The sequence below is a fragment of the Camarhynchus parvulus genome, chromosome 1A, assembly GCF_901933205.1.
Source record: "Camarhynchus parvulus chromosome 1A, STF_HiC, whole genome shotgun sequence".
NCBI classification, from domain to species: Eukaryota; Metazoa; Chordata; class Aves; order Passeriformes; family Thraupidae; genus Camarhynchus; species Camarhynchus parvulus.
This window is the reverse complement of record NC_044586.1, coordinates 19998436-20024224: the sequence shown is the minus strand read 5'-3', so window position 1 is coordinate 20024224 and position 25789 is coordinate 19998436. Positions and strand designations below refer to the sequence as shown.

The 25789-nt window shown below is 43.4% G+C and overlaps 2 protein-coding genes across 6 annotated transcripts in view; one reads left to right on the top strand and one right to left on the bottom strand.

The window, feature by feature from the left end:
* Nucleotides 1-17245, bottom strand: part of TIMP3 (TIMP metallopeptidase inhibitor 3) — a 37433-nt gene extending 20188 nt beyond the window's left edge. Inside the window, exon 1 of the mRNA XM_030960738.1 lies at nucleotides 17062-17245. Within this exon, the coding sequence (XP_030816598.1) occupies nucleotides 17062-17185 (124 nt within the window). The 5' untranslated portion in view covers nucleotides 17186-17245. The remainder of the gene's footprint in view (nucleotides 1-17061) is intronic.
* The window catches only part of SYN3 (synapsin III), a 199848-nt gene that overhangs the window by 91951 nt on the left and 82108 nt on the right, over nucleotides 1-25789 (top strand). The window lies entirely within an intron of this gene.

The window sequence follows — 25789 nt, the reverse complement described above, 5'->3', positions numbered from 1 at the left end:
CACATGGGGCAGACTTTTTTTCTCTTGAGGTCATGGGCACTCATTAAAGAACAAAGTACTGTTGAAACTAAACAATTCTCAAATGATGTTGTTTTCTGGTGTACAACAAAATGGGTACACAATGAGATTTCAGGTTGAAGAGGCAATGTAGACACACCCTTCTGAATTTTTTTTTTAATTTACTATGAATTACCCAGGAAGTTTCAATTCTGCTGAGAAAGGGAAGTCCCCAGCCTGTAAAGTTGTAGATAAGTTGCTTTATGGGGCTATGGTAGTTTCTTCTGTAGGCTGTTGTGTTGCAGCTTAATATCAGGTTTCAGAACAAACCCACTGTCTCCACTAAACAGCCAAGAGATGGCTCACATACATCAAAGAGGAGGTGAGGGAAGATGTTCTGATCCAGCACTTGACGAGTGAATGCCCAGGGCTTGAACCTGGTAGATGCTACTTGGCATTACAAGTAATAATGAAACTTCTGTAAAACCAGACACATAGAACTGGCATGTTTTTGTCCTTAGTGCTAGATTTCCCTTGGGGTATAACCAGAGTTAACAAGCATCATAAATTCATCACTGTGTTTTTTAAGGATACAATATAAAAATTTTTGAGCTAAATCTGCCAATTTATTAGTCTTTCTTAACTCACTGTGCAATCCACAAACCCACTGGGCACCAGATCCAAACAGTTCAACAGGAGGAAGAGGAGGAGGACAGACAGTCCTACTAAAGAGAACATCTGAAGTCAGTTTTCATCTATGCATTAGAAGTAGGGCATCTCTGACAGCCATGTAAACCTTTCAAAAGAGAGATTATCAAAAGCCCCAGGCCTGGACACTCCCTGCTTCATCAACTTACTTCAGAGAACTCTCCTTGCTCCAGCACCTTGCCCATCTGGGATGGGTGCCAGCTTTCTGCAAGGAGGCCACACTCCACTGATCACATGGTTTATGCTCAATTTTGCACGTAGGAGCTAGAGAGGAAGAACTGTTTGGGAACATGTATAGATTTCAAGGGTACTGGGTGGGCCTGCAAATTCCTTCCTGCATTACAAAACTTGCACTAAACTGACACGCTAAGCAGCTGTCCATACCAGAGAGGTATATATATTTAACCAGGTCAGGCCTACAGGGACTGCTCTGCTGCTCCTATTCACACTGGGCCTGACAGGACCTAGTATTTGGTCTGCCAGACCCTGAAAGTAAATCTGCATTCAAATAATTTCCCCAATGAGAAGCGTATCTTTGCCCACCATTCTGGAGACATCATCAATTGTTCTCAAGCTGCCAGCATCTGCAGACTGTGCACATACACGGGACACATCCATGACACAGTTCTGGTTATATCACAATGCTTAAGGAATTTACTAATTGCCCATTTTATTAATGTCTGTTCTGTAATCACAGTAATTACTACCATGTAGCTGATCTTAGGTACATGAAGAATTTTATGGAGTCTGAGCACCACGTAAAGCTTTAGGTGTAGCACTCAGATCCTGATTCACTGTTCATTAAAGCGAGTAGGAAACCTCCCTGAGTCCTGAGTGAGCCTCACATAACACAGTTCCCAGGAGCCTACAGATCAAGGACAAGGACAATACAAGGTCATGGTTAGGACAATAGCAGGGCAATTTGACTAATCTGCCTGCCTATCCAGAACTTTCCAGAAGTCCCTGCCCACATATCCAGAACTTTCCAGAGTGCCCTGTCAAAACTGCATTTCAAAGCATCATCCTTCACTTTTGACTTTAGAAGGCTTCAAGAACTCAGTGTTAATTTTTTGGGGAAATCAGGTAAAAAAACAACCAATCAAAAAAATCCCCAAAAAACCAAAGCCACCAGTTCCTTACATAAGCAACACAAATACTGCACACTGTGCATCCTCTGGCTCTGAAGACAGGATTCTCCCTGTGCAATGACACAGAGCACTGACAGCAGAAAAGGTAGATAGCCAGTGGTCAGTCACCTTCCTTCTTAAATAGTTTGCTCAAACTCCTTGACTGTCCTACTGACAGACTAGCCTAAGGTGTTCCATGGAAACTGCATCTCACTCTTCTACTATCCAAATTCTTCTACTTTCTTCACACATACTTTTCATCAGAATTTCGTATCCATGAACAACCCAGTAGACCATAATCAAAATGAATTTCCAGAAGTAGTGTATCATTACTAGGGTGCTTCTATACATCCTTGGTGCTACCAATGACATATTAATGAGTTATGACTCTTAGCCAGACTTGTGTAAGTGCAGAGAACTCACTGAATGGTTATTCGTGCCTGTCTAACACCAATTGCTGACTTTTTTTTTTTGCACAACAAATATTTATACAAATTAAAGACTAACCCATGTTGTTTTATTCTTAGACAGTGCTGATAGTAAGTGGGTTTGCTTTAAATGGAAATGCTCAAGTCTGACCATATGAATCTGATGGAGATTCACTCTGAAGTGAATGTACCAGTCACTTAGCTCATCTGTGCTACTGGAGTTTGCCAGCTTCGGAAAGAATTCTTACTGAAAACTTTCATAAATTTCCAATTTGAAGGAGGCAAACTTGCATTCCCATATCAGTTCTTAGGTGTCCTTGTAACTTTTTAGAAAAAACCTAAAGGTCACAAGATGTGGTTGGGTAATCATTTCACAGCTGCCCTGGCACAGTGATGGCTATTTTTGAATGCTCTAAGGTCCATTAACTGTTTGGGAGGCAGAAGTTCTCTGGATATGGCAGTGCTGAATGTTTACAGAGAAGGGTAATCATTTCCAGGGTATCCACCAAGCCTGACTGTTTCCTGCCTGTCTCAGTCTCCTCAGACATTGCTGTAACAGGACTATTTTGGCAAAGTAATGAACCATACTCCCAAGAGCCAGCTTTTCAGGGCTGGAGTTAAGCTCGCACCTGGAACACAGGTGTAAGTTTGTTTAAACATTGACAGGGAGGGAACTAACGGAAATACAAGGGAAAATACCTCGTCTCAGTCCACTGGCAGCAACACAATCACAAAGCAAATTGTTTGTTCATTAATGCAGCAAACACAAGGAGAACAGCCTATTGACAAGGACTGGAGCAAGCAAAGGGAATCTAGTTTTGTGTTGTAAAGGGAATTCTCAGCATTCAGGAAAAGCTAGTTTTGTATTTTAAAGGGAATTCTGAGCATTCAGAAAAAGCTTACTACAGGCCTAGAAGGACTAATGAACTGGAATCTCTCCCAGCTTGAGAGGCAGCGTGTAACCTGATCAAAATCATCACTTCCAGAAGGGGAGGCTGTTACTGTTAAGCCATCAGGGATGTTTTTGGAAAGGCTTTTTCCTCTCAGGGATCATGGCTTTACTTAAGTCACAATTTTCTACAGAAAGTATCAACTCCCGCAAAACTGGTTTTTTCATTTTTTTCTCAGAAAAAAATTGACCTATTTTTAACCTGCCTCAGCAATTCCCTTCAACTGCACTTGAAGTCTTAATGCTGACATGAAAGACACCTTCAGTCAAATTGGACATTTTCAATTAATCCTTCAAAACATTAGATTCAGATGTATCTGAATCACTTTTCCTAGAAAATATCATGCTGAAACTCCAATTTATAATTTTTCCTCACATTTCAGATGGAATAAACTTCTACCATTTCAAAATTCTCTATGAAGCAGAAAATTTGACCCTCATCAGCAAGTTTCTAGCCTTCTCTTTCACTGTATATAAATCAGGTGACAACAACAATCTCTAATAACAGCAGCAAGAGTAATTCCATTTTTCTCCTCATTTTTCAGACATGGCAAGTAAATTCATACCAATGAGAGCTGCAGGTACTGAGAACTTGCATAATTTCAAAAAGTAAGCCATTATCCCCTATGATTTCAGAGTAGTTAAACTAAAATCAGCATTCAACATCAAAGATCAGTCCTTTAATTCACTGTGCCAATAAAAGTCTGCCAACGCTGCAGACTGTAAATGAACATAGACCTATAAAAAGCATTTTTAAAGCAACTTAGGATCCACAAACACTAATTTAACCTGTTCCTCATCAGCCTGCTTAGTGCGTGTACTTTGAGCCTGCAGGCAAGTCAGAAAGTCAACTCTGTGATAACTGCTTTCCTACTCTCATTTTCTTTTCTGGCTGTTTCCAGCATTTTGAAGCAGTATTGTTTGACTGCAGGCTGCTTCCTGAAGCTGCTTCCTTCAACTGCCCACTGAACCCAGTTGGAAACTTTCTACTGATTTTAACTGGAGTGGGATCAGGCCCTAAATAAGTAGTGGAGGAATCCCTAGACTTACAAACTGAACAGCTGTCTCTGGCTTTCCAAAAGAGAAGTTATTCCTGCAGCTGTTTTCCCCTAAGTGCCATATCGCTCCAAATTGTTACAGAACTGGAGGGAGGGGGAGAAGGTGGAATCTTAATAGTCCATTAAAAAGGCGTATGGGCCATTGCGCAGCAGCTCTTTCAGTTCGGCTCAGGCAGGGTCACTGCTGCCAGGCTCAGACAGCCCTAAGGGCACGGGAAAAGTCGTCTTCTTGTTTTCACATCTCATTCACGCAATGGATAACGAGGGGGAGGGAGGAATCAGATTTTGGGTTAATTAGCACCATGAACAGACAGCTGCATTGTCATTAAAAGTTCAAGAAGTCACCGGGGTCATCACCGAACTGCGAGATGTACACACACGCACACGAGGCACACGTCTAAGCCTGCGCTTGGCAGCCTTGCCCGGGCTCTGATTTGCTCCTACCCAAGGATACACTCTGATTCAAGAACACTGAACTGCTGTAGCTCTGAGGAGACCAAAGCATAAAGGTACTCCCCTCTGAATAGCAGTTGTTCATCCCCTTGGAACTACTTCATTTCACACATAATATACCAACTAAGAATAGTTACAGAGCTTTTTTTCCCCTGAGAAAAATCAGAGGTGTGGCTTACAATGTGTAGTTTCGTGTTCACTTCTAACAGTCTGTGGGATAAGCAGAACTCCAGTTAACAAAATCATGCTGTTGGTGCACAGTTTCCTTCCACAGCTTCCTTCCACAAACAAGGAAGCTGAGGAAATGCAAGCGCACATTAGCAAACTCAGAAATGAGCATGTATGAATAATAATGAAAAGATAAAACCTCTAAAATGTTAAGGACTGCTATTAATAAGATTTGGAACAATATTAGCCTCAGAGAGTCACAAGCTGGCTGAAAAACAAAAACAACAAATTATCCAACTATGCAAAACAGCCACAGATTACATTCTCCTTGCCTCAGATTGCAGTAACATTTTCTGTTAAGGGATTTTAAGGAAAACACAACAAGACAATTAAGGATTCCCCTGTCACCTTCCAAACAGGGCAGAGAAGAAATATAATCTTGAATAGCTGAAACATTACTGGTTCTGCAGAAAGCAGACCAGCATTGCCTGGTTCTGTCAGCTTTAGCTTTTCTGCCTATATATTCTAAAACCAAAATTGATCTGAAACCACCATCATTATAGTGAAATCTCACCAAAACACAGCTTTGTTTTTCTGGGTAAAAGCATAACAGATCGTGCTTACTCTTCCTATTAAATTGGCAGGCAAACATGTAGCTAACTCATGAGTGTATAGTTCCATTCAGTGCCTGGTCTTTGGCAAGGAAAAATACCCAGGGAATACACAGAAACAAGATTTCTTTTATTTTATTTAACACCCATTCATCCCAATGTACAACGATTGTCCACATTATTGCATTTCAGTATGTTTATGACAATATAGCATGTTTCAGCAACTCTAGCAGTGATGTTCACATGAGAAGAAAAAGTAGAATAAAGAGACACAGTCCAAAATTCAGTGGGGAAATCACATACATCAGCATTTTGGTCCTAATTCCCAAATTAAGATGGGGTACTGCAAGCCCTGCTGGATTTCATCAGAGAAGGGAACTAAGTGGGCTAAGCTACTCTTAGAAAACTCCTCTGAATTATTCCTCTCCCTTTCAGGTCTTGGATATTTTTTTGAACCAAAACTATCTTTCCCATATTTTTCAACAGTGCAACCTAGTGATGCTTCCTCAAAGCACCACCACAGTGTTTCAATAACAACTTTGGTCAATCTTTCCAACATTGGTCCACATATATATTGAGGAGTATGTACTGGAGGAATACTGCCATGTGCTGACCTTATGACAGTTTGATGAACAAACACTGAACCTTCACAAAAATGTGAATCCCTCGGTGTGCCAAGACAACGACCACCCTAGAATCCTGTTCTCTCCTCTTTCCTTCTTTCTGTCAAAACAGCAGTCAGGATGTGAGTAGAATGTCAAATTCAGAAGAGAAGAGCTTTGAACAGCACAAAGAACAAAGTTTACGTCAATAGCCCAAGCTGCCATGCTGCATAAAGGACAAACAGGAAAGCAGTTTCTGAAATAGGAGGGAAAGAAAGACCTGGTGCTTTCCTTTATCCAGCTCTTCCAACAGCCATTAGTACTAGAGGAAATCGGTGTGAGAAGAGCATGCAGAAACAAACATGAGATCTTGCACTGACAGGAAGGAACCTATTGGCTTGAAAACTTTCCGGTACTAGTGAAAGCTTTGTTTCCCATACAGCCAGATACACCAGACAGGTGCGGTCTGATGCTCTCAATCTACACCATTTCTTCAGTCAATTTAAACCTGCCATTGGAATAAAGGCTGGCAAGGACATGCTTTCCACCCTGTTGGTCTCCCAGTCAAACAGAGAAAGAGGAAAACAGAATACAGTGGCAAATTCAAGATATAGCTACAATTTAGAATGCATGTGGGAGGTAGATTAGGCACTCATCCCAATAAAGAAAAAGAGACTTCAGAGTTGAAATATGTCTCTATAGAGTTTTGGAAGGAACTTAAAACTCCATGGATTGAATCAATCTCCAATAACAAGGAATTAAAACGACAGCCTGAGAAGGGAGCTTTGGGAAAGTCAGAGTATCCCACACCACACTTCTGGGAGGTATATTTTATCAGTACCAGGACTCCAGCTGCGCTGGATGATGCAAATGACTCATTATCATAGATTCTGCTGCAGTGTGTTAGTTCCAAAGTAAAGGTGTTAAAGGCAAAATACTGATAAGAGTCACTAGCTATTTGCCACCTGATCTAGTTGAACTTCTGTCTGAATGCCTTAAAACCTTCCTGTGATAACTTGGAGTCTCCTAAATTACACCTAGAAGTTCTATCTGATATTATAAAATCTTGTATTTCTCTGCTTCATTCTGTAAAGCTTCAAACTGTTATACAGTGGGGGAAAGCAGGACAGCTGCTTAATTCTATTGAAAACATACTGTCTGTAGAGAAGATGGAAAGAGACTTATTGAAGTCTCTTTTTTAATCTTGATCCTCTAAGGAAATAACCAACTAAATCCTTAATCCCCAACCCCTTGGGGAACAAAAAAAAAAAAAAAAGGAAAAAATAAAAAAGGGACAGGTGCTGCTCTTCATATTTAAAAAAGTAAAACAAAGGGCTTAAGAACTCATCCTGCCCCCACCCCAGCACTATCTTTGTCAATACTGAAGTTCTTGCACAGGAACTGCAGCTCTTGTCTTCCCACGCTTCTCTGGGTTGTGATTTTAGCCCTGCAGGATGCTAAGGGAGGGCTGGGTATTTTGTGGCTATTGAAGTACTGTACATGATGGCTATTTAAGTGCCCCAGGGATCACTTCACTCTTTTATTTCCTCTTGGACTGATCCACCTCACCAAAGCATTTAAGATATTCAGTATTGTAAGTGCTATACTTTGCATGCAGTGTGGTCTCTCAACTAGTTCCATCTTTTCCCCACCCTACATTCTCCCAAATACCAGAATTCTTTCAGCTTTCAGTTCTGTGCCTCATGTAGAATGTTATTTATTGGAGGAAATAATTTCCTTAGAAACACACCCATGGACCCTAATCCAGAGGTGTGCATGATGAATAAGGAGAATGTTTCACTCTTCAAGAAATTTAAAGCAAGGGACTCAGAAACCTCACACTTCACAAGATAAAGTAGAGGACCCAACAGTCACTCCCTTCACAAGAGCTGGTCTAAAAGCTGTTTCATACTGTCACCTCAGATCCGTTTTATCTGCAATGTGCATTTCTCTGGACCTAGGAAAGGCAGGCAGGATATTTATAGCAGTGTCAGAGGAGGCAGGAAGTAGAGAACCAGGGTGGGTGCTTGGAAACTGTATAAAGGGCTTGGAGCACAGGGGTCAGCCTGGAACTCCATCCTCCAAAAGAACACAGAGCTGAAGAAGTGTCTGGGGAATAGCTGGTTTTCCACAGATATCCCCTGGCGCACTCCTCCTCTACCTGTTCCCTTTCCAACACCAGCCATTTCCCGTCTTTCAAAGTTAAGCGGAAGTTTTCCATTCTGTGGTCTTCCTGTCTTGGTACAAGCAAAAGCATTTTTTTCTCTTACATTTTAACTGTTTGGAGACAAACAACAAAACCTGCTCACTGGAGGGAAATCTTCCTATTTACAGCTGATCCATGAAATTTGAGAGGGCTGATTAAACATCAGAGGAGCAAGATCTTTGCTTGTTCGTGTATTCACTGAGCATGAGAGATTGAACTTGTTGTCTGAACAAATGCTCCAGTGCTCCTCTATAGAAAATTAACAGACTAACATAATGCCAGCAGGCCTCCCTGCTGACTTCACTGCAGTAACACCCAATACTCAGGGAAACATGGAGAAAAGGAAACAGATGTTGAAATCTCCATACTGTAATTACAATGCAGCATGAGGGAGTTAAAATTCAAGTCCTTCATTCTAGGCCAGCCTGAGCTTGGGTCATTTTGAATATAGCCCTCTGAAACAGAAGTACTCCTTTTTCCTGTGGGCTGTTGTGTGACTTTTTTTTTTTTTAATTACTCAGTAGGGAGCAAGAAGTAATAATGTGTTACCTTCGTGCTGTTGCACCTGGTGTAGCCATTGCTACCTGCTCATTCTTGTATAAATTTGGTGCAATTTATAGCTGCTTTGCTGAAGTACCAGTGATCATGCAGGCCAGCAGAAAGCTGAGCTTGTAACTGAGGAAGTAAGAAAGGGGAAAATCTATAAGGTTGCTTTTCCCTCTTTGGGCCATTTAACATGCCTTTTTTTACCTTCCCAATAAACTGCTCCTAAACTCTTACGAACCAGCAGGATTACAGAGCTCTGACACTTTAGGAACAGACAGGTAGCTAAGGAAGATTGTAGTTTTTTTTATTATTGTGTATTTTTGCCCAGGATCAGTAACAACGTGTTGAACAATGATGGCTTTGCCACCTGCAGACTCTCCTTTTATCTCCTGGCTGTAGTGGGGCAGGTTACTACATCATGTATTTCAAAAGTGCCTTTAGACAGCATGTTATATATGGCTTCATTTCATTTGCTCTTCCTGCTGCTCAATGTGAATAATTTTCCAGCTAAGCAGTATTTTCCTTATAACTCACCTGGCAAAAATAAAAGACCAAGCCCTGCCCACACACCCAGACAACCTGCATTTCTTGAAGGGCTACTTGAAGGAACTTTGCATTCATCTGAATGGAGGAAGGCAACAGCTTGGCTGGAGTCCTGATAAAGGCATGTGTTCCGTCCATGGCCATGTTTTTTCAAAGCCTAAGCTTTGATTGCCAGTCAGAAATTACCATGCTATAGGCTGTTAGGGATCAATCAATAGAAAAGCAGATTGTTTTACGGTGATTCTCCTAATGAAGTGATCCCTGAAGACCAAGTGCACGCTTGCTTTCCTGGATGGATAAGATCCACCTTAGGCATGCCCCACACAGTTCCCATAGCTCCAGGCAGGGTGGCCTGCCATGTGTCACAGCGAGTGACTCCTCCTGGGTTGACAAACCTGTACTAGTTCTTCACTGGGGCTTCTACATTGCACCTTTACCTTCTCCAGGAGTCCTTCTCTCCTCCTTATACTCTGAGGTAGTCTCTGGAGGGCCTTTGCCACTCCTGCAGCTTCTAATTACCTTTCCCGCTGAGCCTCTTACTATGGCCATTCTCTTCCCCAGCCTGTAATAAAGACAGAAGTTTTCAAAGCTGAGCCCACTGACACAGACCTCTAGACCCACTAGCACAGCCCAAGACCATATCCCTAAAGTGACTATGGCCTCCCTACTCCCCAAGCACTGCTCTCACCTGGTTCTTGGCACATTTCTTCCAAGGAGGGACACCCCAAACGCCCTCTTTTCTTCCTAAAGTAAAAATGAGATTCTACACTGCAGGCAAACCATAGCTGATTTTTATGAGGTTTGATATAATTTTTTGTATATGCACCTCTCTGCTATTTAACTAGAGTTTTACTGTCTGTATACTGTTTCTAAGGGCTCAAATTGCCCTTTAGAAAGGTCTTATGTAAACACCAGCAGGAATTTGGACTATTCATAGTCAACGTTAATTTTAGCACCAAGCAACTCAAGAGACTTCTGTCTTGTTTCCAGAAGACTCCCACTATCTTTTCTAGCTGGCAGAAATTTTGAGTAAATAAAGTAATCAGGGTTATGAGAAATTACTTGCATTTTTACATTATTAGACAGTATCAGTTAATGCCCTATGTTTTCACTCTGGTCACTCAAGAGAACTACTTCACATTACAGTAGAATGTTAACTTTGTTTTTGACAATAGCTTTTAAGCTTTCTAGTGTTTGTAACATTCCTCTCAGAAACCTGAAACGATCAAGTCAAATCCAGCCCTGATACAAGGTGGTGAAATACTGGTGGGACACGTGGCAATGCACCTGCCTTGTGCAGAGCACGAAGCTTACGAGGCAGGCTCAGTATTTCCTCTCCATATTCATTCCTAGGACAGATTTTAGATCTTGTCTAAGAGGGTGCAAATCCATTTAATCCCCCCTTGGTCTGATTTACCTCAAGCCCAGCACCAGCCTAATACTTTCAAATAGCAGAAATTTGAAATTCACACTGGTTAACATTCTTTTCTCAAGCTATTGCAAAGCACACCCAGTTTAGCCCTAGTTTTAAATAAGGTCCTATCCCACTATGGGCAAATAGCATTGGTAGTCATGTCACTGGTGGGCAGAGAAGTGATAAAGTCCCCCCCTATGAGCTCTGAGCAGTTCTACACAAAGGGTTACCAAATGGGATGACCATCAGCTCAGCAAGTTGCAAAGAGCATTCAGTGCCACAAAGCTGTGGAAAAGCTGAAACAGTCTTGGATAGTTTCAAATGTAGTCAGCTGCTCTGATCAGCCTTGTCTCAGAGAAGTCTATGTAAGGGATAGTTAACTTAAAGAGTAGTAAGAATCAAAGTTCTGCCAGTAAAATTTAAAGTGTCACATGTGGATGTTCTTCAGAGTTAGATGAGCTACAGTAGGCCTCCAATGAACTCTGCATTTACTTAATTAATTGGTGCTTGAAGACTCAATTTTCCTTTCATCTTCTACACTACTATCATTTTACCAGTATAATTTGCTTCCAATTTATATTATCATGTGAAAGACAGAATCATACCCTGAAAGTCTACAGCAATAAGCAGCACATTAGAGCAAAAGCCTCTTCATCTTGAAATGAAACAACAAAAAAAAAAAAAAACAAAAAAAAACCCATAATTATAGAGAAACTCAAACACAGGCACTGCTGACATTATGAGGATGAAAAATAAGTTCCCTAGCTTAGTCTAGTTCAGAACTGGCAAACACAGCATGCCTGGTCTTGCCTGTTGACTAAAACCAATCTGTCCTCTCAGGTTTACCAGCTCTTCCAAACTCCCAGACAGCAGCTGGTGGAAGTTTCATTTAATTCCAAGACCTCCTGACCAGACCAAATAGGCTCCTTCCTTCAGCGATGCATGCTTGGTTGGGCAACCTAAGAGCACCACATGGTACTGGAGCTGTGAGGAAAAAGAAGTTGACCTTAGACAACACTGTTACATCATAAAACTAAGTTTCCATCTTAGTAGTTCCAACATCCAACCTAGGCCAAGGCGACTCAATGAGTGCTCCTATTAAAAATGCTTGGTCCCACCCACCCCAGCTGGGATTCAGAGATCCATTTCATCAGATGCAACTCAGTTGCCATATCCAAGAAGGTCTGAAAGTGCAGGACTAACTGCAGCAGTGTCTCAGAAAAAGTGAAGTCCACTGATGGAGCTGAGAATTAATTTGTGTGACACTTTGTGTCACCTCCCCTACGGTCAAACAATCAAATCTGCTCATCCTGAAAAACAGACATGAATAAGGCAGGTCCTTCCCAAACCCAGATGAAAAACACCATACTGTGCATGGCTGTACATAACTATGTTCACACCAGCCCACCTCTTTCCAGAAAGATCAGAGGAGCAATTGACAGGTGGAGAGTTCTAAAGAACATGTGGGAAAATCAGTGAAAATAAGGAAAAAAATGTCTGCATAAAGCAGGAGCTCCAAGGCTTAAGGATGGAACATCTGGCTCTCTCCTGGCTTAGAGACCTGGCTGGAGACACTTCCTGCAGGAAATCTGGAGTAAGCATATGCAATAATAAAAAGGAATGACATTCTGCACTACATCTTCCGAACAGTAATTTTCACCACTTTTATTTTTTAATAGATACCTTTGGTCAAGGGACCTACTCCAGATCCCACTACTCTTATAAGGAACTAAAATTGCAAATAGCCACACACAAAAAAAGAAAATTAATAATAATGATAATAATGATGATAATAATAATAACCACTAAAGAAATAATTTCTATTTCCACTTCTACTAAATAGGACAATTCAGCTGTGAGTGGCCATCATTCTGTCAGGAGACATGATCAGTCACAAGGAACACCCTCTTTCAACAAAGTTATTAGCATGGACATGGGAATTCCATAGAAGTTAAACTAATATCCTCCATTTCTTCCCACATAAAATGAAATTTGCAGTGCTTTTTTTTTATTCTTTTTTGAAGCTTTATGGGACGCTTCTCAGATTTCCTACTTCTAAAATGCCTCCAAGGGAAGTCCAGTCTAAAAATAAAATCACATCATTACTTCCTTGACAAAAGTCTGATTCTGAAGTAGATACACTTTTGCAACCATTCCCACAACATGTAACCAAAAAAATTAGTTTTAAATTCATCTCAGCACTAAAGATTGGTATAATTAATTTGAGATAGGTTATTGTAACTTTTTTATCAGTCTGGCAGAGCTTACCTGTCTGCCTTAGAGGCTAAGACAGGACATTTGATATCACTACAACAAAATAAAGAAAGCATGTTCAAGATCTCATGTGTGATCAAGTGTTCAGCACATCTCTTTTAGGTTGTTAGTGAGAAGGTGGAAAGGTCAACTCAGGGAAACCAGTGAAAGGACAGGTTTTCAGTTAGGGGTTTAGACTTCAGGCCAAACAAATTCTCCAGTTTCCTCCTTCTCTGCTGTTTTCTTCTTGCTCTTCTCTCATATTCTCACTTCAAAGGATGGGAGCCACTGCAAGTGTTGTGAGCTCAGTGCTATGGGTATAGGAGGATGGAATAAAGAATGGCTTCCACAGCATCAAGGGACTCTTAAGAACTTACCTTCACCTCCCCAGAGTTTGCCACCTCTATCTCACCAAGAGTGAGGTTACTTAGAACAGAGAGGGGCACTACCTACTGGCATCCTTGCTGATACAGGTATTTCTTCCCCCAGCATAGAGGAATGTTATTTTGAGCTCCTTTGAGCTTAGGTAAAAGACATCTAATAGTGCCATAGCTCTTCTCTAAAGTATATGCACAAGATAGAAGTAAGATAGCGTTGGAGTGAATAAAGTACTTTATCACTTGCAGACTGGTTTGTCAAAATGCAGTCTGCAATTTCACATATTTTCTCCCTTTTTTTTTTTGAAAGGATATGTGGGGCAGAGGGGGCCAACCAAATGGGAGGCATTTTCCAGACCTGTGAATTCAACATTCCCCAGCCAAGCTCAAAAATTCCTGCTGTTCGTGCAAAAAAAGGACAAACAAGTCCCTTTCATGTCAGCTATGTCCAGCTGGAAATGTCACAGCTTTGTCACAAAAGAACTAAGCATGCCTGGTGTCTGTTCTCTCAAAAGGTCTCTTAATTCAAACAAAAGAAAAATATTCACATCTGGAAGGGGTCATAGGCAGAGGGCGGGAGAGGAGGAAGCAAAGTTCAGATGGCAAATCATAGCAGTCGCTGTTTGTCCAATTACGGTACTGCCTCTTCTGGCACTTACTGATCCCAGTAAAGAAAAAAAGCCAAGAGTTAAAATAGCAATTTTATTATTGATTGACCCCATAGGGCCAGATAAGACACACCTCTTCACTTTTGCTCCATTCATCATGATGGAACAGTCAGGCTGAGTGAAAAGATCCCTTGTGACCAATAGTACCTCTAGCAACAGTACCTCTTTTTTCTCCCCTTCCTCCTTTTTTAAATTAAAAATGTATATATACATTGTTATTTATGAAGTTCAAGATTCCTTCAAAGACCACAACCTTCACTTTCAAACTATGTACATATTGAAATCCTGCCCTTTCCAATGGGTTTATTTGACCATCTGTTTCTGTAAAGATTTAAACCTTCTAGTGACTGCAGGGTTGGGAGGCTGTATCAGAACTGAGCCATTGGAAATGAAAAATTAAATGTCTGGTGAGATCAGATTAAAGGAGAAGAGAATAAACTTGAGAGTAGGACTTCACTGGTTAAGCCAGAAACATCAACAGTAGAAGTTTGCATCACAGTCCTCAACTAAAAGTTTTCTCCTCCTTCAAAATGCAGTGCTTCTGAAGATGAAAAGCCTCTCCTAGGCTGCCACCTAGCTAGTTAATTTCTTACATTGTTTTAGGAGCTATTTTAAAAGCCTCTTTTGCTCCAGCCCTTACTGCACTGACTCCTCCCTTTAGAGCTGGTATTTTGTCAGAAGTTTTAACAGCGATAAAAACTTGCTGCCAAGTCCCTTTCTTCCCCACAATGTGTTTTATAACCCAGCGTGTAGTTTAGTCTGTCTAAACACTGCACTAGTACACTGCCATCAGTTTCCATGGAGATGATTAACTCCTCCAAAGCCAGAAAGCTTTAGTGAGCTTTTTGTCCTTTCCGCGTATGAAGAACATGACAGCATTTACTCAAATCAGCCTACAGAAATACCACATTTTCCAGACAGTCTTAGCAAATGTAAGGATTTATTTTTCCTTCAACCCATCAGAGACCTGCAGTCTTAACCAAACTTGCATTCAAGGCACTTACTGGAATGGGTTGCTCTTTCCCCTCAAGCTGCTCTTCCTTTGCATTGCTGTGATGTCTGTAGGCATGACAGCCCCAGACACATCAACTTTTTGAACTACTTTGTCTCAGAGCAAAGCCAAGGCTCGAGATATAATGAAGAGCCCAGAAGAGAGAAAGGAAAAATGAAGGGAAGACTTTGAACTCAACCAGAAAACAGAGTAGAAAACGGAAAAACTTTGTGCCCTGAAGTTTTGGAGCACCATTATATGAAACGTCATAGTTTACTCTGAGTCACTTATCCGTCTAGTAAAAATATTCTGTCAGTGTGTATTTATTACAAAAATGTATTTAATACCATTTTCAAACTGAAACTACCTCTTATCTATTATAGCATGACCTAACCAGAGCAAGAAAACAGTCCTTCTCCCAAAATGCAGCTAATGAAGGCCACATGCTGCCATCAGCTTTTGCTGTGGAAAAACTGTTTCCCAGTCTCACTTTCACAGAAAGGACAATCTCCCTGGCAGTTGCAACTTAGGTGGCACACTTGTTGATCCAAACTATGAAAATGGCAACAGAAGTTTGAATAATTTAGTTTCCTGAAAGAATTTCCCAGTATAAAGCTATGTTATGAATGTTTTCCAGGCTATCGTCACTGAAACAAAGTGTAACCTTCCCACCACTTTTAATATGGAATGGGTTTTCTGGCATTCAGGAGCAGATGCACTATATAAACTAAACATGAGTAACCAGGCACAACTGCAGCTTCTGTAGAACTGAAGGCAAGAGATATTTTGCCACTAACCTTGGCTAACTTGAAAAGGCTACTGGCAGCATTCATAGCAATGGGTGTTCTGCTGCAGCGAGAATTACTTTCTATTTGACTTCCATAGCAGTTGCCAGGAGGATTTCTTTGCAGACTCTGCTCTGAGTGAGGACCATGTGGGTACCAGCAGTGCAAAGTCCCTGGCCCCTTTTATGCTGTGCTACTAAGACAACCCACAGAGAGGGCAGGAGACTTCTCGGACTTGTGCCGTCCTCTCACCACTGCTGAAGTGACAGCCTGTATTTACCATTACATGGACATGTGTCCAGTAGTAGCTCAAAGGACATAACTAATTGATTTCATACACTTTGCCACGGCAGAGCTAACAAGCAACAAGAATACCTTGTTACCCACCCTTGGCCACAAGCAAGCCAACAAACTTGGGAACAGAGTCGCTGTTACCTCCTCCTCAGAGATTTTTGGTGCTGTCCTTCTCCTCTACCTAAAGTTAGTGTAACGAAGAACCCTAGGGATGCTGAATCCCATAGTGGAAAATATCAGTCAGGATCCAAGGAAAGTGTTTCAGCTTTCCCAAAAGCGTGCAGGTATACACACCTCCCACAGCTGCAAAGACCACAGCACAGCATGCAGAAAGCCTGGAGACACTTGGTACCTGCTTTTCTAGCCCTTCCCAACGTTACAAGCACAGCACCAAAGTCCGTGAGAGCCGCACCTCCAACCAGCAGCCGCCACAGGCGGCTTCGTGGCTTGGGAGAACCTATCCTAATACCGCCTCCTACTTCTTGTCACCAACTTGAGGAGGAAGTTTTGGCAGCCTACACCTCCAACTGTGTTTCTGTCCTGCTGTACAAAATATGCCACTCTAACAATGACTGATTTCTTTAAGGTACTTCTGGGAAAGGCTGCTGCCGCCGTGGGACAGGGCTTGGGAGGGCTGGGCGGGGGTCCGCCACCGCACGCCTCTCCTCTTACCAGCCCAGACGTCTGCGGCAGCAACGGAGCCAAAGCCGCTCCTAGAAAGTCAGGTCACCGCTGGGCGGTGTGACCCGCCTGCCGCTCCTCGCGGGACGCGGCTACCTGGCGGTGACAGCCGCGCTGCTGCCCGCACCCCTCGGGGTCCCGGGAGCTTTCTGCTTCCCCTGAGCCCTCCCGGCCCAGGCGGCTGCGGGGCGGCGGCACTTACCGATGTCGGAGTTGCAGAAAGCGTCCTGCGGATGGATGGGGACGCAAGTGCAAGCCTCCACCACCAAGTCCCGCAGGCTCCAGCTGCACAGGAACACGACGAGGAAGCTCAGCCACGCCGTCATGTTGCCCCCGAGGTGCCTCCTCACTTCTGCGGAGCGGGAAGCGGCCGATGCTGTGTTCGGCTGACTTTATTCTTGCTCCCTAACAGCCTGTGCTCCGCGGCTACCTGCCCTGCCCCTGTCTCTCTGACTGGCTCGCTCGGCGGGACGATGCGGATCTGAGGGGAGCTGAGGTGCGGAGCGCTGCGGGCAGAGCGGGACCGGCGCGCGGAGTTATACCCGGCTCGCGCCGCTCGCGCTCCGGGGGCGCCGCCGCGCGCGGCCAATGGCAGCGCCGCATTACCTCATCGGCGCGAGCGCGGGGCGGGGCCGCGCCCGCCGCGCCTTATAGGGAATAGAGCGGGCGCGCGGCGGGTGGGGGCGCGGCCCCGGTTCTGGCCCCGACCCGCTGCGCTCCGACCCGACCCGGACCCGACCCGGACCCGACCCGGACCCGACCCGGACCCGACCCGGACCCGAACCGCCGCTCCGCTCCGCTCCCGGTTCCGCGGGGCGGGGGTAGCCTCGCTCCGTACCGGCTGTAGCTCTCCCGTAGCGGCGAGTGTCCGCCCGAGCCTGTCGCACCCTCCCCCGGGCCGGCCCGCGCCGCTCCTCAGGACACCTGGAAAACGCGCGCGGGGCTTGCGGTCCGCTTGGACAGCTCGCGCTGTTTCCCTTCAGTCCGCCCGGGCTGCCTGCAAACTGCAGGCACGGCACGCTGCTCAGGCTATTCGAAAGAGCTGTCTAACGCACAAGTGCAGGGGGCTGCTTGTTTTCCTCTCCCAACAGGCCGTAGAAAGAGGATGGGGGGAAAGGACAAGACCTACCTGAACTGTAAGCCAGGATTTTGCCCTGAGTGTTTTTAATCCTGCTCGGATGCTCCTTCTCCACCACCCAGCAATTCCCCTTCTCTGGCCTTTCTGTCAGAAAGCGGTCATAACCTGCTAAAACCAAGCTGGAGAAAGCAGCATTGTATCTACTCGGGCACCTCCAACATTTAATCTCAAAGTATATTTCAGCAGAGCAGCTTTAGTGGAATTTAGAGAAATGTCCTGTTTGTTTTGTTTTCCTTTATCCCCTTTCGAAGCCATAAATTTCCATTAGCTGTAGAAATGTAAATGTTATAGAAGAGCTGGGACTGTAAGGATGGAGATTGCCAGCTGCATGATACAGACAGCCTTATTATCCTCCAAAGGGGACTGGGGGGTGATTAATCACAGTATCAAACCAGTGTATATAATGTCAGAGTACTTTCCATGGGGTTTACAAGACTTAAGCACGTCTAGTTATAAATTATGCTGGTATTAAAGGCCAGGGACCAGCTGTCCTAAATTTCTATATAGTCAGCTAAGTCTTTAGATTTACAATTCTGCTCCATCTAGGTGAAGCACAGTCTTCCTACACCTTTTCTTTAATCATACTGTCAATATAAAATGAAAATCTCCTCTCTTATGGAAGCATAGGCTTTTATTTGGAGCATTGCTAGGCAAAAGCTTCAGGATGGGTGTTGTCAGTAGAGATCAAGGTTGCAATGCCAGCAGTGGGAAACACAAGTTCCTTTCCTTGCTGTGACACAGACAACCTGTGTGGCAGCTTTGCCTCACTGTGCTTCAAATCCCTGTGTCATGGGATAATAGTGTTGGGAGCTGCTCAGGAATGTTCGTTAGTGAACACAGTGAAAAAATCAGATGGTGCTGAGGTACTAACAGGTCCTATAAGTATGTGTGAGACAGGGTATTAAATAAATCATTCTGTTTAGACACCTCACAGTCTGAACCATTGGGCCCAAGTTGCAATACAAGAAACCCTGCTCAAAAAATACTTTACATACTTGGATTGTCTGTTCAAGGTACTACTAGTGAAGCTGGATCCATCAGGTTGGGTGGATGTCATTTCAGTCTCACTGGCTGTAAACAAGGAACAACTCCACCGACCTCAGCAGAGTAACACAGAAGAATGAGTGTGTCTGGCACTCTCATTTTTCCTTTGTTGTTGTAAAAAGTTTGATATCCACCAACATCATGATACATCTGGCCTATCAACATCTCAGATCAATATCTGAGAGAAGTAGAATTCTGCCAGAACCTGACACTGGTGTAAATAAGGGAGAGTTTGGCCCACACACAACTAGATTATAATCACAGCTCCTGCACCACCTCCCTTCGCTCTCTGGCCAAGTAACTCCCCTGAATGTTTCTTCATTCCTATAATAACACCTTTCCTGTGTGTTCCAAGGACTAACATGCTAAATGCTTTGTAATAAGCTTTTAAGCTGTTGGGTGCTGTGTAAATGTTGAGAGTCTATGATACACAGATGCAGGACATGTTCAGAAGAGACTGAAAAACAAACCCACTTTCTCGATATCTGAAACGGGAGAGGAAGGGGCCCAGAAATTACTGAAGTTCCACAGGGCCCTCCAAGATATGGAAGTAGCTTGCTTACAGTGAGGCTGACCAAGCTAGTTAAAATGACACCAAGTTTGTGCTGATTGCAGGAATTGGCTCACTTTTCAGATATAATCCAGAGAAGCAATCAGATGAAAAGGAGTGACACAGCTTGATCCAAGGGCTGGGCATATCTCTTTGGAAGGGATGAGGTGCAGGCTGTCAGTATGGCAAGGCTTACCACTATCTTCTATGCCACTGTTTGGGATATGATCCAGAAATGTTTTTAGTGCTTTTATTATCATTGCCTGGAGTAGTAGTACCTATGTTTGATCAGGGCTTAGCTGATTCACCTGCTTTTTTTACACTTAGATATTCTTTTTCAGAGAGATTAATTTCTCTACAGTAGTTGGGGTGCAGTTTTTTCAATCAGGACTGGATACTCTACATTAAGAACAATATTTATTTGCCTCTTGAAGAGTACACTTCACACAGAGAAACCAGAATGTGTTATTTTTGTAAAGTACAGGTAAATTATACTCAGGAAAGTTCAGTCTGGTCAGTGGCCTGCTCAAGGCCTTTGTTAAATACTTTAATCTGCCTGTACACTCATTTTATCATCTGCAAATAGAGATATTCTATGTTAGCATCTGATAATATCCATTAGATATCCAATATTAGCCTCTCCCCTTTAAGACCTGCTGGCAAAGTGAACTCTGAAAAAGCCAGGCAAGGATTCTGAGTGTTTATTTATATGAGAAAATATTGATAATGGTGTCAGATTAACAGAGAAAGTCAATGAAAGAACTGAAAGGATAATTATCTCTGAATTCCCCTTCTATGTCCTGTCTGCATGGGAAAAACTGTGAAGGGAAAAAAAATAAAATTAAAACTGTCATTCTGCTTCTTTGCTCCAATAAAATTTTAAACCTTATATGGCCATAAAGAAGGCAGCATTGAAAGAAGGAGAAAATAGACACCTTGATCTTCATATGAGAAATTTGAGTTCACGTTTGATTAACGTCACCAAATAAAGAAAGCTATGTTATTCCAGTCTTCCATCAAGAACACATTGCTGAACACAATTAAGGTTCTCTCTGCCTTACCGAGCAGCCACACAACTTCATGCTGTGATCCCGTCGGATCCGGCAAGCCAAGCATGACTGGGCTGGGTCAGTCGCTAGTGTGAAAATTCCCGGGGAAAGCCACGTCCCGCAGGTGGTGTTGACTGAGCTCAGCGTCCTTCTCCCCGCCGCCCTGCAGCAATGTGCGCGGCAGTGCTAGGGGGCAGTGCGCTGCAAGAGATGGCTCCGACCTCCGCGCATGGAGCCAGCTCTCCGCAGGACCTAAAGAACCGATTCTTTGGAAAAGGAAACATATTAAGCCGGGTGTCATTTAAATTTCGGGAAGGATAATTAACTCCTGCTTTCAGTTAATCATATTAGTTTATATCAGCTGCATGTTAACATAATTTTCCTTCCACAAGACCCGCCTGGAACCAGGGACAGAGACTGAGGTCTGAACTAAAGGCATGTTCACTTGCCTTCTGATCACATTTCATTGTGAGGGATGCCGGCTGCTTCAGTACAGAAGGGCTTCATCAAACTACAGCAACTGCTGGCAAAAAACCTCACATACCAGGAGGGCTGAGAGAAAGAGAGAGAGGGGGAGGTGCAGAGAGAGAGAGAGAGACCCCATTATCACCAGAGAAAAATACCCTGACAAATGTCACATGTAGTGGTTGGTAGCACTACAGTTCCTCACCAGATCTTAGCTGGCTTAAACTGAGCTTAGCATGAATGAAATCAGGAGAATTCAACCAGCAGTTCAACAGCCCTGCCATTTCCTTAACAATATATTAACTTTAAAAGCTTCTGAAGTAAGAGCCCTTTTCTATTTTAATTTTTTGGCAGCAAATTGACTTGATTCATGAATGTGGAGTCTTGCCATTAGCATTCTAAATTGTCTACCTGACAAGTTGCTCAAAAGCATCCTCTTGTCCTAAAAACTTTTCTTGAAGTTGATCTTTATATCTTTTACAGCAGGTCAGCATCATGCCCTCTAGGAGGTCTCATTGTTTTTATGCATGAGGGGTAGGCTAGGTGTTTTCAGAGCTATCTGATGTTCTTTCTACAGCACACTCCTGCCATGTTGTAGGACAGTAGAGGATGGTCATGCATCGCGTTAGAAAAAGGTTCTCATATTTCTTGATTATCTGCTTCTTTTTCAGCAAACTGTTTCTTTTCTAACACTGTCCTCTGAGAAGATGTTTTGTTTAAAATGTTTGTATTTGCTATGACTCATATATGTGAAACAAGTTGAAAAACTCCTATTAATTCCACCATTGTATCTGTGAACTTTATATCTATTTAAAGTGAGAATACTCCTTCTTCAAAAATGTCTTTGATTCTATGAATACACACCAAAAAAATTCATTTGATCTCTTTCTCTGAGGTTGCAAAGGAATTATGTCACCTTCCTGTCTGCAAGCCAGACATAGGTAACACTCCATCCCATTCCCAAGCTTTTCATTGCAGGTACACCATTAAATTTTCGTCAGCTCTAACAGTTCTATACTGTGTTCAGTCTTCAAGAATCCTTTAGAGACTGTGCCCACTGAGAGCACCTAGCCTGGTAGCAGACTGTAGGCACCATGTGTTTCCAGGAATATTACATTATAAAGGGTTGTGGAATATGAAATCACCACTCAGTAGTGTGGGGATCCTCCAGTCAGGCTGTGATGTGGCATCAGCTGCAGAAGAGTAACCAGGACATATCTTTTAACAGCCTTATCAAGCTGAAAATGTTTCCTGCGCATGACCTTGCTCTTTGGCCCAAATCCAGCAAAACACTAAGGCACATGTTCAGCTTTAAGCACACAAGATGCTCTACTGAAGTCAACAGAACCATTTACATACACAAAGTTAAATATAAGCTTAAGTGCATTTCTGGACCAGGGCCAGAGGGCTCAGTACCATGCAGGGTTCAAGCCAGGAGGCTGTGATTAGATGGTCTGACAGAATCCGGGAGGGAAGGACACGACGTGATTTGCTTGGTTCTACCTGCCTATGCCTCATTCCAAGCAACTAATGTTCTCTCATTTTTGTTTATAGTAAGTCTTTCCATTTCTCTTGTTTTGCTTTCCTGCTGCTGTAGCCATTTTCAATTTGAGGTTTTGATTTTCTTTTTTAAACCCTTCTAAACTGCATCAATAGCTTTAAGTAACTGAACAAAGAGATTTCAAATAAATTAAGTACTTCAAATGGTAATAAGAGCTGGTGTTCCCAGAGCTTTGGAGGCTGCACTAAATACAGAAGAGAGTGAGAGCAATTGAAAATCACTTTTCTGTTGTTCCTTTGTATGAACTGGTTTCTGGCTTATGCAATGCACAGTAATTAAAATGACTGGAATGCCTCACATTTTTAAGAGAGCTTTAAGGCAGCTCTGTGGCATTGCAGCCAGCAGAGTTCATGAGCAGATTCATGGCTGCAATTGAGGTTTGACGTTTCTATCCACGTAACTTGAAGAAGACAATATCTCTGTAGAAGCCTTTGAGGGGAGTTTGAGGAAGAAGGGATAGACACAGAAAAGCAGTAACATCTGCATCAGCTCCATGAGCAGCTATGGGCCAAATCTTCCTTTTGATGGGATAAGAGCCTAAAGGTTGGTGTGGTCTCAGAGATTTCATTGCCTTCTCTCACTGTAGCCTTAATGTCCTGCTCAAATTCAAGTGTGGGACAGAAAGCCTGTCAGACTGGCATGTCTCTCACAGCTGGTTGCCCTCCCTGTGATGAGGTTACTCTGCTTGGCAGGGGTGAGGGATTATCTTGGTGCTTTTCGATCCCCCGGCACAGTCCAGTATTTCATTTTCAACTTTTCCAATTTTCTGTTTTTACTGAGGTGGCTGACCACTGCATCCCCAGTTTTCTCTCAACTACTGGCCTGGGGATGATTGGCCACAGAGGAGCAGGAGAGCTGAATACAGCCTCGCCTGGGGGGGAGAGCTGGCTGACCTGAGGACATGGCCTTTTTGGCATGTTGAACAGCTAGATCCTTCTTCTCTCATCTCTCTGAAGGCCTCTCACCAGCCTTCTGAAGGCATGGACTGAGCCTGCTTCCTCATCTCTCAGCATAATCTTTCTCTCCTTCTCATCAGAGGGCACTGTCAGGATACAGCTGCTTCCACAACCCCATGTGAGTGTAGGGAGGTAGAGAAAGGTCCCAGGAAGGAGGCACTAATCCTGTATCTCTTAGACCATCCTGAGGCTATGAGAGCTGCAGCCCCTTCATGTGCCAGTCCCTAGGATGTGTCACTGGTTTTAAAGCATGTTGGAATCCCCTAAAATTACATACATGTGAAAAGCAGAAAGAGCAGCACCACGGGGCTTGCATCCCTGTTTTTTGTTTCTTTAAAGAGACTGAAGATAGTATTGGGCTATCTGGTGTGAAGGAAGGGTCTTTTCTTTACCTGCAGAACAGGTGCACGTGCTGGAAAAGTTGATGTCTTGAGTTGCTTCTCCCTGCACAACCTTCAGAAACTTCCTGTAAGAATAAGCCAGTCTCCTCATCCCCATAGTGCAGGTGTTACCAGCCTCTCACCTGAAACTGCAAATTAAGGTATTAGTACAAGGACAGTCTCTAATGACAAGATAGTGTCCCAGCAGGGAATGAACTCAGTGACTCCTGTCATGCATGCCACTGCATGATGTCAAAAGTGAGAAGCAGTTCCTCTGTGTGGAAATTCTAACAGAGACGGTTGCTCCAGCATAGGATTTTTCTTATAAATCCAGACTTTTTCAATGCTTTCCTTCCTCTGCTCCCAAATCTATGCTGTATTCTAAACAGTAGCTGACTGCTCACTGACATCAGGCCCTTCCCTCAGACTCACTGTCCCAGCCAGGAGAAGCTGGGGAATTTCCGATGGGAGATTTCAAGGACGGATCTCTTTCTTCTCTAGAGCCAAAGGCAGCGCTTTGGTTTCCTCACCCTTTTGGAATTTTTATCCATAAATCTTGGCATTCGGTGTGAGACAAAAGATGAGGAGATGGTAGATCTGCAGGCTAAAGTGAGGACACTTATTTGTTTATTGTCTTGCTCTTCCCAGGTGAAGAGTAATGCATTCCTCAAAGGAACTTTTCAGGTCAGCAGTGTGAGTTCCACACCTAATGTATTAATGTCAGGAGTGAAAAAATCAGTGTTTGATTTAGCACAGATGTGCAAAAATAGTATGCTTTGTCCACTGAAAACAGAGCTAATCCACAGCCTCTCTTCCCCTTTCCTTTAGTCTGACAGCCTCTATCCCTTCACTGTGCCTTTCTGAGGGGTGCTTCTGAGGGGTGTTTCAGTGAGAACTACCCAGAGCTGCAGGAACCAGGAAGGTGTAGTCTGTATGTACAGAATACATACCAGGATTTGAATTCTGAAGGTACCAAAGCTTGACCATGTGCTGTGAGCAAGCCAACACCTTTCTGTAGCTTTGCTGTTTGTAGCTGTGCCACCAAATCTCACACAGAGTGTTGGCCAGGGGTCTGGCATTATCCCAAGTGCCTTGCAGTGGGATCCTGGACTGCTCCAAAGCAGCGTCTCATCTCAAGTGCTAAGAGGTTGGAGAGGGACTGAACACTTCTAGCAGAAGCAGGTGTCCAATAGCAGCTTAGCACACACATTCTCTCTTCTCCCTCTCCTCTTTCTCTGCCTCTGCCTGCCTCTCCTGTCCAAGGTAACTGCAAGAAGAGATTGAATTCTCACCACACAGGCCAGGGAGGCAGAAGAGTTCTCCCTAGACACCTAGCTGATGTCATTGAGGAAAGTGCTCTCAAAGTTATGCAATGCATGGGAGGAATCCATAGTTTTAATCATGGGATAATTCATGGAAAATAATAAACAAAGGGCTGAGCAACAGCAGTTTCTACCAACAGAGATACGATTCTCCAGCAGACTTTCCCCAGCACCTGACAGTACAAAAGACAGTAGATAGACAAGTATTTTATGTGTTTTCATTTTAGCTGTATCTTTATGTTCCCTAGATTACAACCCGGCATTTTTTAACCAAAATCTTGCTTCCTTTTCCCTCAGTTCAAGTTCAGCAGAACCACTACAAGACCAGTGAGGGGAATGGGAGGGCAGGGGTCAAGTTCTGCACAGTGCCAACAAATCCTTAGTGCAGCTAGGATAGAAGGCACTAATCTGGTCTCCCTTTCCTCATAGGATAGCTGTGGGTGTACCTACTGAAAGGCATTTCAA